Raw genomic sequence first — 13,866 nt, forward strand, 5'->3', positions numbered from 1 at the left:
CCTCAGTGCCCTCTTTTCTAGGGAGAGGTAAACTCCTGAAAGCTCTCGCAAGTTTGTAGTATTTTAACTCGGGAGCCTCCAAGGCCTCATTCATTCCCTTAGTGGTCACTGAATACACTTGGCGCGGGCGCCTCGCCCGACCCAGCCCTTCAGGGAGCGAACGGGTCCAAGGACGCTCGGTGAATTCTGACGAACTATAATTCGGCCTTCCGGCTGCCGCGCCCTCGGCCCTTCTAACACCGAGTTTGTCCCCGACAGGCACAGCCAGAGTCTACGGAGTCCAGCCCGGGCACCCGACACCGCCTGGCCCGCAGCCGTCCGAGCCTGCACTGCACCCCACGTCCGCGCGGCTGCTGGACCCGGGCGCCGCGCCACCAAAGGGGGAGCACAGGCGGGGCTCGGAGTGGGGCGGGGCTGTGGGCGGGCCTGGTTGGGGCGGCCCCAGCATTGGCTCCGCGGGCCAGGGGCGGGGCCTCAGGGGCCACGGATCGCACTGAGTTCACAGCCGGGAACGCGTCCCATAGCCTCGCGGTCCAGCTCCAGAGCTTTCGCAGCCCGCGGGTCCGCCGCCTGAGCGCCTTAAGGTGAGTTCCGACCGGGACTCTGCCGCCCTTCCGCGACGCCCAGGGGGCCCCCCAGCGGACCACCCCCGTGGCGCCCCGTCGTGGGTCGCACCCGGGTCCCTGTGTCACCCCCGCGCAGGTCCTTTCCCGGGAACCTCGGGTTCCACCGTGTTTCCCGCCCGCGCCTGGGTCCAGGCGGCCACGCCCGCGCCCCCTCCGCCTGCGAGGCGCCGCGCATCCAGATCCCGAACTCGCGGTCCCGCCCTTCACCCTGAGCCCTCGTCCCCGTCTCACACTCGGGACGTGGGAGCGCCCTCCCGCCGCCCAGCGTCCCCGCCCGGGCTAGGGGTCGTATTTTTAGTCGATGGTGAGGTGTCCTCCTATCTTTAGCCGCGGCCGCGAGTGTCCTGAAACGGATCCGGGCTGGGCGCTCAGGCAGAGGGCGGGGAGGGGTCTGCGCTGAACCCGAGCTGGGGCTGAGGAACAGGACCCACGGGAGCCAGGGGTGGGGGCCTGCACGCCCGAGGTCTGGCCCTGCGCCTAGCGGACACTCGGACATCGCCCAGGCCGGAAAGCATGGGGCAGGCTCCTCCCAGAGCTTGGAGACCCTGGCAAGGTCCCCGATCGCCCCCTTCCCCCTCTACTGTCGTGTTGTGAGACCAGAACACCCCAAGAGAAGAAGATCCCTCAGACAATCCGCATCTGGTACGCGAACGTGCAGCTCCTTGGGGGGCCCTGCCTGGAGCCCGAAGCGCGCTGGAGACCCTGGTGCGCGCCGGGACTCCTCTGGGAAGCGAGGCGACAGAGCGAGCGAGCGAGCGCGCCACCTAGCGGCCGTGGAGCCGAGCGCCACTCTGCACAGGGACCCGGGGCGACCAGACCTCCCGTGGCCCGCAAAGGGGACTCTGCGTAGACTGCCTCCAGAGCAGAAGGCGGACGCTAGGAGGATGGGGGCTCTTGTTCGGAGCACTGTCCCCGGAAAACCTACAGTTATTTGCTGAATGAATGACAGGGATGACAGCGACCCGCTAACCCTGTCTGTTGTACCTCTGCTCTCACTTGCACTGTGGCAATAGGGTCTTCCAGTAGCCCTCAGGTGACGACTTCGTCAGCCCATTTTATAGATGGGAAAGGTGAAGGCCAGAAAGGAGAGGCATCTTGCCCAAAGTCACAGAGTGAGGGCTGCTCTTTGGACCTTGGTAGGCAGTGGGCTAGTATTCCTCAGGGCAGGAGGGGCTGTGCCTAGAGGAAGTCTTTGCTCCGGAGGAGGCCCAGGGCTCCTGGCCAGAGCAAGCCCACAGGGCTGGGCTGGCTCCCCTCTGCTCCGCCCACTGCTGAGGGAAGCCACCGCTTCCAGCCCCTCATACCCTGTCCTGGCGAAGAGCTCATTCTCATCTCTCTGGAGCCACGCAAGTTTGGGGAGACGGAGACGACCGGTAGGACTTACAAGGAGGAGGCCTGGGGACCCAGTGGCCCCAGCCCAGCTGGGAGCCTGTTTCTCTCCTTCCCTGCAAGCAGTTTTCAGAGGTTGGGTGGCCTACTGCGTCAGAGCCACGGGACCTGGCTGGGTACTAGTGCCCCCTCTTTCTCTTCCCAGCTGGGTGACCTCAGCAACGTTAAGGTCTCTGAGGTTCAGCTTCTGCCTCTGCAAAAGGCAGCCGTGACGCCCACCGTGCTGTGCCTGGGAGCGTAAAAGTGGGGACTCTGCAAGGGCAGCTGGAGCCTGGGGTCTCACGCTTGCCAAATCCGAATACTTGGGGCTTGATGATTGCAGTTCCCAGCTCTCCCCTGGGTGGCTTGATGCTGGCCCAACCCTTCCCCCTCAGCCTCAGTTCTCCCCACATCTGGAATTGGGCGGGTACGGCTGGCTCCGAGTGAGACAGCTGTCAGGGACGCCCGATCTGTTGTGGAAATACTCAGGCTGTCTTGGCGCCCTATGTGATGAGCGGAGGCGGGCCGGGGGAGGGGGGACGACAAACCCCACCAGTCGGCCCCACTCTTCATGGCTGGAAAGGAAGGAAAGGCTGTCTCAGGGCCGCTCGCCTATCAAGGAGACCGGTAGGATGTGTGTTGGGGCGCCCCCAGGTCTGGCGTGGTGGGCGCAGGTGAATGTCTGGTAGATGAGTGAGGGACGGGATTCCACGACCTTGAGGCGCCCACTGCCTCCCCCACCCTCCCCCCAGCTCCTTCCAAGCTTAGCTGGAATTTCGCCACTGGAGAGTCATTCCTCTGTTTCCTGTTAAGCTGCAGGTGCTCAGGGAGGGGCAAGATGTCCGGTCTCTGTGGCTCAGTGTGACTGACCTAGGGTGTCCGGTCCTGGGGTGGGATTTCCTGAATGAGGGCCCGGGCCGGGAGTTGGGACTCTGCCTGTCCTGCATGCTCCTTCCTCCTTCCGGCTCCCTCCTGCCGGCCCCCTCATTCCCTCCTCGCCCTGCCCAGGACGGAGAATGGGGCCGCCCCCTCCCTGGCCCATTTCCCACCTGCTCAGCCCCTGTCCGCCTGGGCAGTGGGAGAGGGGGGGCGCTCATCTGGTTACCCTCTGGATGACCTTGGACAAATTTCTTTCTTTGCCTTCCGTGCACTGCTTCTACATGTGGGCTCTCTTGTGGCCACGTAGGAGGCCAACCCTCCAACAGCTGTGGGAACGCCGTTGAGTGCTTGCAATGCTTCCTTTTTCTGTTAAGCTGGCATGACACCCCCTCCAGGTTGCATTGTTTTTTCCACGTTAAAAATAGCTTATTTTTTCTGATTACATGGATAATATGTGCACCTAAATAATACATGTGTTTATCATTAAGAATTTGAGGGGTGCCTGGGTGGCTCAGTCGGTCGAGCGTCCAACTTTTTATTTTAGCTCAGGTCCTGATCCCAGGGTCGTGGGATCAAGCCCCGTGGCGGGCTCCATGCTGAGCTGGAGCCTGCTTCTCTCTCTCTCCCTCTGCCCCTCTCCCCCTCTCGTAGTCTCTCTCCCCCCCCCCCCTCTCTCTCTCAATCTCTAGAATAAAAATATTACTTATTTTTTTAATTAAAAAAAATCTTTTAAGTTTATTTATTTTATTTTGAGAGAGAGGCAGCAGGGGAGGGGCAGAGAGAGAGAGGGAGAGAGAACATCCCAAGCAGGCTCCGCGCTGTGAGCACAGAGCCTGATGCAGGGCTCGAATTCAGGACACCATGAGATTGTGACCTGAGCTGAAACCAAGAGTTGGACGCTTAACTGACCGAGCCAGCCAGACACCCCTAAAATAAAAAATATTTTTAAAAATTGAAAAAGAAAGAATTTGAGCTTATAAAAAAGTACGGAAAAGAAAGGCAAAGTCATCTGAAATTCTGCCACCTTGAGAGCACCACCAACATGTTGGCAATCATCCTTTTCGTATTTGCATATATCATTTTATAGTAACAGTAGCAAATATTACAGATAATTTTGACTGAGGACACCCTTCCTCCCACATCACTGACCTCACACCCCATCCCTGCCCCCCATCCCAATCTACAAAACCCATATGACAACCTGGTGCTGGCCTTCCAGATTCTTCCCTCTCTATCCCTTTTTAATGCTTATTTATTTTTGAGAGAAAGAGAGAGACAGAGACAGAGCATAGGCAGGGGAGGGGCAGAGAGAGAGGGAGACACAGAATCTGAAGCAGGCCCCAGGCTCTGAGCTGTCAGCACAGAGCCTGACAAGGGGCTTGAACCCACAAACCGTGAGATCATGAGCTGAGCCAAAGTTGGATGCTTAACTGACTGAGCCACCCAGGCACGCCTCTTCTCTCTTTTTATCTAGGATATAATCCAATGCCGACCTGTGTATGTAGGTACACACACATGCATATATATACAGGGAAGGGGTAGAGGGAGGGGAGTTGATCACTGCTGTCAGAAATGGAATCTTCTAGGGGCTCCTGGGTGGCTTAGTCGGTTAAGCCTCCAACTTCAGCTCGGGTCATGATCTCACAGTTTGTGAGTTCGAGCCCTGCATCACGCTCTGTGCTGACAGCTCAGAGCTCAGAGCCCGGAGCCTGCTTCAGATTCTGCGTCTCCCTCTCTCTCTGCCCCACCCCCGCTCAAGCTCTGTCTCTCTGTCTCTCAGAAAAAAAGAAAGAAAGAAAGAAAAAGAAATGGAATCTTCTCTACTACATTTTTGCCTTTTGCTTCCCTCCCTCGGCAATGCCTTGTGCAAATCTCTCCAAAATGTTTCTGGTTCAAATTTTATTTATTTTGAGAGAGATTGTGAGCAGGGGAGAGGCAGAGAGAGAGGGAGGGAGAGAATCCTCAACTCGGGGTTGATCTTACGAACCATGAGATCACGACCTGAGCCGAAATCAAGAGTTAGGCGCTTAACCAACCGAGCCACCCAGGTGCCCCTCTGGTTGAAATTTTGAAATGGGGTGATAGCTTGCTCTGATTAAATGAGATGTGTTTGCAAAGAACTTAGCAAAATGCCGGGCACAGAGCAGAGCCCCCCAAAGTATCTGCACCCTCCACTCCACCTTCCCCTTAGGTGCTGGGCAGGGGGGAGGGACAGTAACTATGTTGGACTCAGTCCCAGAGGTAGGAACTGCTAACCTGGAGGAGAAAAGAGAAACTCCGAGGTGCCCTCACTTCTAGGTGGGACGAGATTGGGCCGAACAGAGGTGTCCGTCATTCAGCCCTGCGGGCTGAACACCTCCTGTGTGTCCAGGTCTGGCACAGACAGGGTGGGTGAGACAAGGGTTACAAGATCTCTCTCCTTTGTCAAGTATGGGATTGAGACAAGTCTGAGACCCCCCCCCCCACACACACACACACAACTTGACTCTTATGTCTTGGGGCACAGCTGATGTGCGATAGGGGGTGATGAGCAGAGCCAGGGACCCCAGGCAAGGGACCAGAGCCAGGATATGACTTTGTATATGACTTTGGGCCCATCACTCAGGTTGCCAGGCCTCAGTTTCCCCACTCGTAAAGCGAGGGGCTCGGTGCTGGTGATCCAGGCTCTAAGGTGCAGTGAGTCTGTAAGTGACCACAAACTTCTCGCAGGGTTTCCGCAGAAGAGTGGCCCCACTTGGGCTCCCGGGGCTGACGCAGGGGGCCCAGAAATGAGACGGATGCCTCTGACTTTTGTCCTTCTGTCCCTGACTCATACCTCTGGTATTTCAGCTCTTCAGCCCCAGACCGGACCGGGGAGCCTGCGAGAGAACGAGACCGGAGAGCCCGTTGCTGCCCACCAGAGCGCCACCTTTCTGCTGCTAAGTTTCCAGAGCATTTTCCACTCTTCTGGGAGAGAGTGATCTTTGTTATCTCAGCCCTCTGACTTCACTGATCCTTAATCGTCCTTTTTCTCATTCCTCCGGCCAACTTCAGTCACGCCCCACACCCTTGTCTTGGCCCTTGGGCAAGGTTTGGGTGTCTGAAAACCCCCCTCTGGGTGTGTCCGGCTGAGGTGGTGAGAAGAGGCAGCCGGAGGCCGTGGTCCCCGAGGGTGCGCCGTCCCCAGCCCCTGCAGCCCGGCCCCGGGCGCGGAGATCGCGATGTCCACCAAGGTGCCCATCTATCTAAAGCGCGGGAGCCGCAAGGGCAAGAAGGAGAAGCTGCGGGACCTGCTGTCCTCGGACATGATTAGCCCGCCGCTGGGGGACTTCCGACACACCATTCATATCGGCAGCGGCGGTGGCAGCGACATGTTCGGTGACATCTCCTTCCTGCAGGGCAAGTTCCACCTCCTGCCAGGGACGGCGGTCGAGGGACCCGAGGAGGACAGCACCTTGGACCTCCCGTTCCAGTTCACCCGCACCGCCACGCTGTGTGGGCGGGAGCTCCCCGACGGGCCGTCCCCTCTGCTCAAGAACGCCATCTCCCTCCCTGTCATCGGGGGGCCCCAGGCCCTCACCCTGCCCACAACTCAGGCCCCACCCAAACCCCCTCGCCTGCACCTGGAGACCCCACAGCCTTCCCCACAGCCTTCCCCACAGGAGGCAGGGAGTGTGGACATCTGGAGAATTCCAGAGGCTGGCTCTGCCCACAATGGGCTGACACCTGAGTCAGGGGCCGAGGAGCCCTTCCTGTCCCATGCCAGCTCCTTGCTCTCCCTGCATGTGGACCTGGGGCCTTCCATCTTGGATGATGTCCTCCAGATCATGGACCAGGACCTGGGCCACGTGCAGATCCCCACATAGGACCATGGCTGGCCAGGCCGGGTGCTCAGGGTGGAGTGAATGCTGGAGGCAGGGGGTGGATGGAGCCCTGGCCTAGACGTCGGGATCCCTAGGCCCCCCTGTGTGGTCACTGGCCAGTGATTTCTTTTCTTTGAGCCTTTGTTTCCCTCGCTCCCACCCTCTCCTCATGGGCAGAGCGTGCCTCATTGCCTTCCCCTAAAGCTCACCGAGGACACGTGCGCAGAAGTCAGCCCAAAGTGCCCTGAGCATCTCGGGCCACCTGGACCCCCCCCCCCCCCAACTGCTCCTTCTTCCCTGAGACCCCGTGGATGAAGGCTCCGCCGAAATGGAGTCCCCTTTCCACCTCCCTTCTGCCTCAGCCCCATGGGATGCCCCGACTGGGGGCTGGGGAAGAGGCAAGGCACAGCCAGCCAGAACTTTGGCTTCGCTGTCCTGGCCTAGGAACGTGGCATTGGTGACCGAATGTCCCTCTGCCCCACCCTCGCTCACATGACCGGGAGATTCTGGTCGCAATAAAACTTGCTGCTGCTGACAGTTGTGCTCCCGGCACCCTCGACCCGGGTTTCCTCCTGAAGACAGACCAGCCTCCGCGACCGGGGCTGACCCTGGGGGAGACCCCATTCCCGGAAGGCTGTGTGCAGGGCGGGCCCTGCCCTTGGGAAGCCTCTACCCGATCCCAAGCCCATAGTGAGAAAGAGGCAGGAATACACCAGTGCCACCTAGGGAGACCGCAATATTGCTTCAGGTGCTTAACAAGAGGGGGCTGAGCACTGGCGTCGTCCGGGCGCTGTGCCCAGGCTGCTGGGGTCTACCGGGGGAGGCCCAAGAGCGAAAGAGTAACCCCAAGGCCTAGTGCAAGGGACCAGCAGCTTCTACAGCTTCCGAAGACTAAGGGGGCACGCGGGCGGGACCGGCCAGGCCTGGGGCTGGGAGGGACCCAACAGTGCCTGTCAGCGGGCTCGTCGCCACCTACAGGGCACCCAGGTGTGCTCCAGGTGCCGGGGATCTCACACAGCCGCGATCCCCACTCCTGTAGCTTATATTCCAGTGGGAAAAGGATATTGAATTTGTAAGCAAGTAGGGCGAGTGCCAACTGGGCTGAACACTGTGAAGAAAACACGATCGCGAATGCTTGGGGCCGACACACAACTGGTGTCAGGGCCCATTAGGATAGATGTGATTCTGAGCCAGACCTGAGGGCTGAGATACGCTCGCGCATAAGCAAAGGCACTGGGGCACCAGAGTGAATGACAGAGGAGCCGCCGTGTGGTGAAAAGAGCAGAGATCTAAGAGTATGACCTAGACTATGTGAGACTGTTTCCACACCTCTAAGAGGTAGTCAGTGGGACCTACCGTGCAGGGTTGTGGGGAAAACTAGGGATAACACTTAGGAATCGCCACAGGGAGGGTATTCAAAAATGCCTACGGACATAAAGGAACTCAGAGGTTGGGAACGAGAGGACTGTGAAGCACGAAAAGCAGGTTGGAGTCAGCTGGGAACAGCTTTGCCTGCTAGGCTGAGCGGAGGCAGTGGGGGGCTGCAGACAGATTTTAAGCAGGAGAGACACATGGTCAGATCCGGGTTCTAGAAGGGTCACCACCCAGGCCAATGAACGACGGACCAAAGGTCAAAACGGAGGAAGCCAGTGCAGGGTGAGGAGGACTGGACGAGGCAGGGACAGTGAGGACGGAGGTGCGGAGAGTGTTAATAAGATGGGGCTTGGTGTCTGATTGGTACAGACCACATGGGCAGCTGGAGGCAAGTTCAAGCCTCAGTTTCCCCTTCTTCCATTCTCCGCTGGTTCTTCATCCTTCTGACCCTGTGGATCCCAGACTCCCCCCTCACCCCCAGCCTCTGGCCTCCAGTTCCTGTGTCAGATTTCATCGCGGAGGCTGAATTTGACCAGGAGGCATTTTGCTTGGGCTGGGCGGGGGGGGGGGGGGGGGGGGGTGCGGGGGGGCAATCTATACAACATGAGATGTACCATTTTAACCATTTGTAAGTGCATAATTCAGTGGTGTTAAGTCCATTCACATTATTCTGCAACCGTCACCACCATCCCTTTCAGAACTTTTCTCGTCTTCCCAAAGTGAAACTCCACACCCATTAAACGCTAACGTCCCATTCTCCCTTCCCCCAGCCCCTGGCAACCACCGTCTACTTCCTGTCTCTATGAATCTGACTACTCTAGGGACCTGAAATCAGTGGAGTCACACAGTATCTGTCCTCTTGTGATCGTCTGATTTCACTCGGCATGACCTCTTTGAGGTGCATCCACGCTATGGCAGGTGTTGACAGTTCCTTCTCTTAAAGGCTGAATACCATTCCATTGTCCCTCTAGACCACATTTCGTCTATCCATTCATCCATCAGTGGACACATGCGTTGTTTCTGCCTTTGGGCTATTGTGAATAATGCTGCTATGAACACGGATGTACAGATACCTGTCTGAGTCCTTGCTTTCAATTCTTTTGGGTCCATACACAGACGCGGAAATTGCTAGATCATACCCTCATTCTATGTTGAATTTCTTGAGGAACCACCATATTCTTTTCCATGGCAGGTGCACCATTTTACATCCCTGCTCAACTTTTTCCTTTTAGTCTGAAAGTTCTGCCGTCATTTAGAGATTAGGGGTTTCACTATCGGTTGTGGGGCTTTAACCCGGGCCTGTGACGCCCCAAAGCCTATACTCCACTGCAACCTTCTTGCCCCAACAGAAGTTCTGTATCAGAACTGGTCAAGTGTGCAGACCAAAGGTGGGGAGCTGAAGGGCCAGCAGCTTCTTGCCTGTAGGCTCCCTCTCAGGGCTTGAACGGCTTGTCCCTTCCCTTGGAAGACAAGAAAAAAGGAAACCTTCCTTACAGCTTTACCCAGTTGGAAGGCTGCACCTCACCCTGGACCAGAGTCAAGGCCAGAGTAGCCATGGGACGGAGACATGCCTGCCCTAGGTCCCCTGGAACTGTCCCCCACCCACCCTGCATCGGGCACCAACCCAAGAGACCTAGGAAACCACTCGGAGCTGCTGTGTCCGGCTGGAGAAAGGGACTTAGGCAGGGGGCCTGAAGCATCAGACTAACTGAACTAGAAACACCTGCTTGCACCAAGGTAGCCAGGGATGGAAAGATGGATCTTTCCTCTTCAGCTTGTACAGTGCTGTTCAGGCACCATGCCCTACAAATACCACCCACAAAAAGGAATTTCCCCCCAATAGAGAAGTCATTGGACAGCCAAAAAAAAAAAAAAAAAAAAAAAAGACAAATGTCCGTACAGTCTGCTGTCTTAGACGCCCAACATTCATGCATGACTTACTATAATATAAACCTCCCTAGTAGAATGGATCTATTCCTATTTCTGTCGAAAACAGATTCACTCTTTTTCCAAAGGGAGATGACTCAATATCTTGTCAATGATCACATCCACTTGCAAGTCCAGGAATTCGAGATGTTCATTCCTCCTGCAATTTTTTTTACCAGCCCCATCTCAATACTTTGCAAACTCTGAACTGTGCTATAAAGTTAGTTATCACCAATACACCCTATATTCAAGAGTGGAAAGCAGGAGACAAGAATGGGAGAATTAAAATATATAAAAATATACTTGATGCAGCGAGAAAAGAAACATACGTAGAAGCTACGGACTCCTTCAAGAATTTTTTTAAGGACTTTTAAAAAAAGTAATCTCTACCCCCAATGTGGGGATCGAACCTACAACTCTGAAATTGAGAGTCGCACATGCTGTATCAACTGGGCCGGCCAGGCTCCCCTTTATCTTTATCGTTTCCTTTATCTCTTTGCCTATAAAAACTTTTTTTTCTGACCTTTTGAAAATAAGTTGCGGACATTACAATAGTTCATCCCAAGTGCTCTAGCATTCATTTCCAGGAAGTCTTTTTCTTTTTTTTTTTAAGTTTATTCATTTATTTTGAGATAGAGGGAGAGGGAGAGAGGGGGCAGGGGCAGAGAGGGGGAAAGAGAGAAAGAGAACCCCAAGTAAGCTCCATGCCTCCATCATGGAGACCAACGCAGGGCCCGAACCCAGGAACCATGAGACCACGACCCGAGTCAGGTGCCCAACGGACTAAGCCACCCAGGAGCCTCCATGAAGTCTTTATTTAGCTCAGTTTTGGTTTTATTTGACTTCTTCAATCTGTGGATTCACATCTTTCATTATTGTTGGGAAATTATCGATCATTTTCTCTTTAAATACTGCCTCGGCCCCCTTTCTCCCTACCCTCTGACGCCCCAACTAAATGTATATTAGATCTCTCTATGTATCTATGTTTCTGCTCTAATTCTCTATTTTCTGTTCTTTTGTCTTTCTGTGCAATGTTAGGGACAATTTCTGCCTACCTATCTTCTAGTTTCTATGTTCTCTCTTCAGCTGTGAGTAATTTGTTTAAAGGATTCATTGTGTTTTTAATTTTGGTTATTTTATGGTTCCGTTGGAGAAGTTCTATGTTGTTGTTTTAAAATTCTGTTGTGGCATTTCTTAATAAGTACTTGTCCCCTGAAGATGTTCTTATGCTCGTTTTTAACTCCTTTAAATGCAGTAGCAATGTTATTTTATGGTCAGCATCAGATAATTCCAACATGTTAAATCTTTGTGTGAGTCAGTTTGTGTTTTATATTTTTTGTACTGGTTCTTGTGAAAGGTTTCTTTTTTCTTTGTGTGCCTGGTTATCTTTGTCAGATTTGAAAAAAATATTTTTAGACATAATTTGAGGACTGGGATGACGGTAAATTCCTTCCTAAAGTCTATGATTCGGTACCAAATATGCTTGCTTCAGCTAGGTGTCCTGAGGCATTATGAGGATGGGTCCACTTTTTTTTTTCTTTCTATAATGTATTTGCTTTTTATAATTTACATCCAGATTATTTGGCACATGGTGCCACAATGATTTCAGGAGTAGATTCCTGACCCATTGAGCCCCTCCCCCCTCCCACAACCCCTCCAGCAACCCTCTGTTCTCCATATTTTAGAGCCTCTTATGTTTTGTCCCCCTCCCTGTTTTTATATTATTTTTGCTTCCCGTGTTTGTATCTTTGTAAAAACTTATTTTATTAAACTCTACTCAACTTCCCCATGTAAAATAGTAATAATAATAAAATTATTAACAAATAACTAAATTATTCACAAACCTACGTACCCACTACCCAGACGAAGAAAAAGAATATTACTATAGGGGCGCCTGGCTCAGTTGGTTAAGCCTCTGACTTCAGCTCAGGTCATGATCTCGTGGTTCATGAGTTCGAGTCCCACATAGGGCTTACTGCTGCCAGCACAGAGCCCACTTTGGATCCTCTGGCTCCAATCTCTCTGCCTTTCCCCTGCTTGCGCTCTCTCTCTCAAAAATAAATAAACATGGGGTGCCTCGGCGGCTCAGTGAGTTAAGCGTCTGACTCCGGCTCAGGTCATGATCTCACAGTTAGTGAGTTCGAGCCCCACATCAGGCTCTCTGCTGTCAGTGCAGAGTCCACTTCAGATCCTTTGTCCCCCTCTCCCTGTCTGCCCCCCCCACTCTAATGTGCTCTCTCTCAAAAAAATAAACATTAAAAAAAAGAACATTACTAGGACCTCAGTAGCTACCTCTTGCCCCCTCTTGTCATTATCCTCCAAAGATAACTAGTCTCCTGGGTTTTGACTCCATGGATTAATGTGCCTATTTGTGTACCTTTATATAAATGGAAAAATATATAAATTTTATATAATTATATATAAATTATATATAATTATATATACAATATATAATTGTACATATAATAATAATACAATATTATATATACAATATATACAATATGTCCTTTTTTGAAACTGGCTTCTTTTATTCAGTGTTAAGTTTTTGAGATTCATTCACATTGTTGTATAACGATAACTTATTCTTTCCATTTTGCTCGATCTATTGTACTGTTGTGGGCATTGGTTTTTTCCAGTTTGAAACTATTACAATGAACGCCGTGGTAAACATTCTTGTGCATGCTTTTTTGGTGTATGTATCCACGAGTGGAGTTGCCGGACCATAGGATTTGTGTATGTTCAGCTTCAGTGCTAGTATGCTATCCTAGTCGGCTTGGGCTGCTATAACAAAATATCACAGACTGGGGGGCTTAAGCAACAGACGTTTATTTCTCCCATTCTGGAGGCTGGGAACTCCACGATCAAGGTGCCAGCAGATTTGGGTTCTGATGAGAGCGCACTTCCTGACTTGTAGATATCTGCCTCTTGTCATGACTTCACATGGCCTTTCCTCAAGGAGAGAGGTATCTGTCTTCTTCCTCTTATAAGGGTACTAATCCCATCAAGAGGGTCCCACCCTTATGACCTCATCTAAACCTAATCACTTCCCAAAGGCCTCACCTCCAAATACCCTCCATCATACTGGGGGTTAGGGCTTCAACATATGACTGGGAGGAGCACAAACATTCAGGCCACAACACATACTGTATTTTTTTTTTAATGTTTATTTTGAGAGAGGGAGAGAGATAGAGTGTATGTGCGCAAGCGTGAAAGCAGGGGAGGATCAGAGAGAGAGGGAGAAAGAGAGAATCCCAAGCAGGCTCCGTGCTGTCAGTGAAGAGTCCCACACGGGGCTGGATCCCACGAATTGGGAGATTATGACCTGAGCCGAAATCGACAAATGGATGCTTAACTGGCTGAGCCACCCGGCGCCCCGTGTGCCTTTGACTCCTGCTTTGGAGTCACCTCGGATACTCTTTGTCCCCACAATCATTTGGTTCCTAGGGAAAAGAGTGCATCAGTGTTGTCTCTGGGGTTTGCTTCCAAGCTGCTGGCACCTATTCTACAAATGCAGGGTAGGCAGGGACAGATATCCCACAACTCTTTTCTGCCAAAAATGGTCTTAAGGCACAGTGATGGTAAGATGTCTTCTGATTCTAAAATCCTGAGATGGAAGAGAGGCCTGGGAATACGCACATCCTGGGATTAATGGGATAAGGTATGTGTCAAAGACCAAAGACCATGCCCTGAGGACTGGGACAGTTAAAAGTGGAACAGAGGACAGTCAGCAAAAGAGCCTGAAGGACCAGTGTGATCAAAGCACAGCCGGAGGGTGTGCATCTCAGAGACCCTGAGAAGAGCTTGAAAAAGGAGGCAAAGGTGAGTAGTGTCACGAGGTTGACAGGCCAATG

The 13,866-nt window shown here is 53.1% G+C and overlaps 1 protein-coding gene across 1 annotated transcript; it reads left to right on the forward strand.

Moving 5' to 3' along the window:
• Window positions 1-454: 454 nt before the first annotated feature.
• On the forward strand, window positions 455-7,252 carry CDC42EP2 (CDC42 effector protein 2). The gene is made up of 2 exons (XM_058689635.1): window positions 455-584; window positions 5,703-7,252. The coding sequence occupies exon 2, from the start codon at window positions 6,074-6,076 to the stop codon at window positions 6,716-6,718; it is 645 nt and encodes a 214-aa protein (XP_058545618.1). The 5' UTR covers window positions 455-584; window positions 5,703-6,073; the 3' UTR covers window positions 6,719-7,252.
• The last annotated feature ends 6,614 nt before the right edge of the window (window positions 7,253-13,866 follow it).

The sequence above is a fragment of the Neofelis nebulosa genome, chromosome 10 (genome assembly GCF_028018385.1).
Source record: "Neofelis nebulosa isolate mNeoNeb1 chromosome 10, mNeoNeb1.pri, whole genome shotgun sequence".
Classification (NCBI taxonomy): Eukaryota; Metazoa; Chordata; class Mammalia; order Carnivora; family Felidae; genus Neofelis; species Neofelis nebulosa.

Coding starts and splice junctions, on each gene's coding strand:
- CDC42EP2 (XM_058689635.1), top strand. CDS start 6,074: ATGTCCACCAAGGTGCCCATCTATCTAAAGCGCGGGAGCCGCAAGGGC.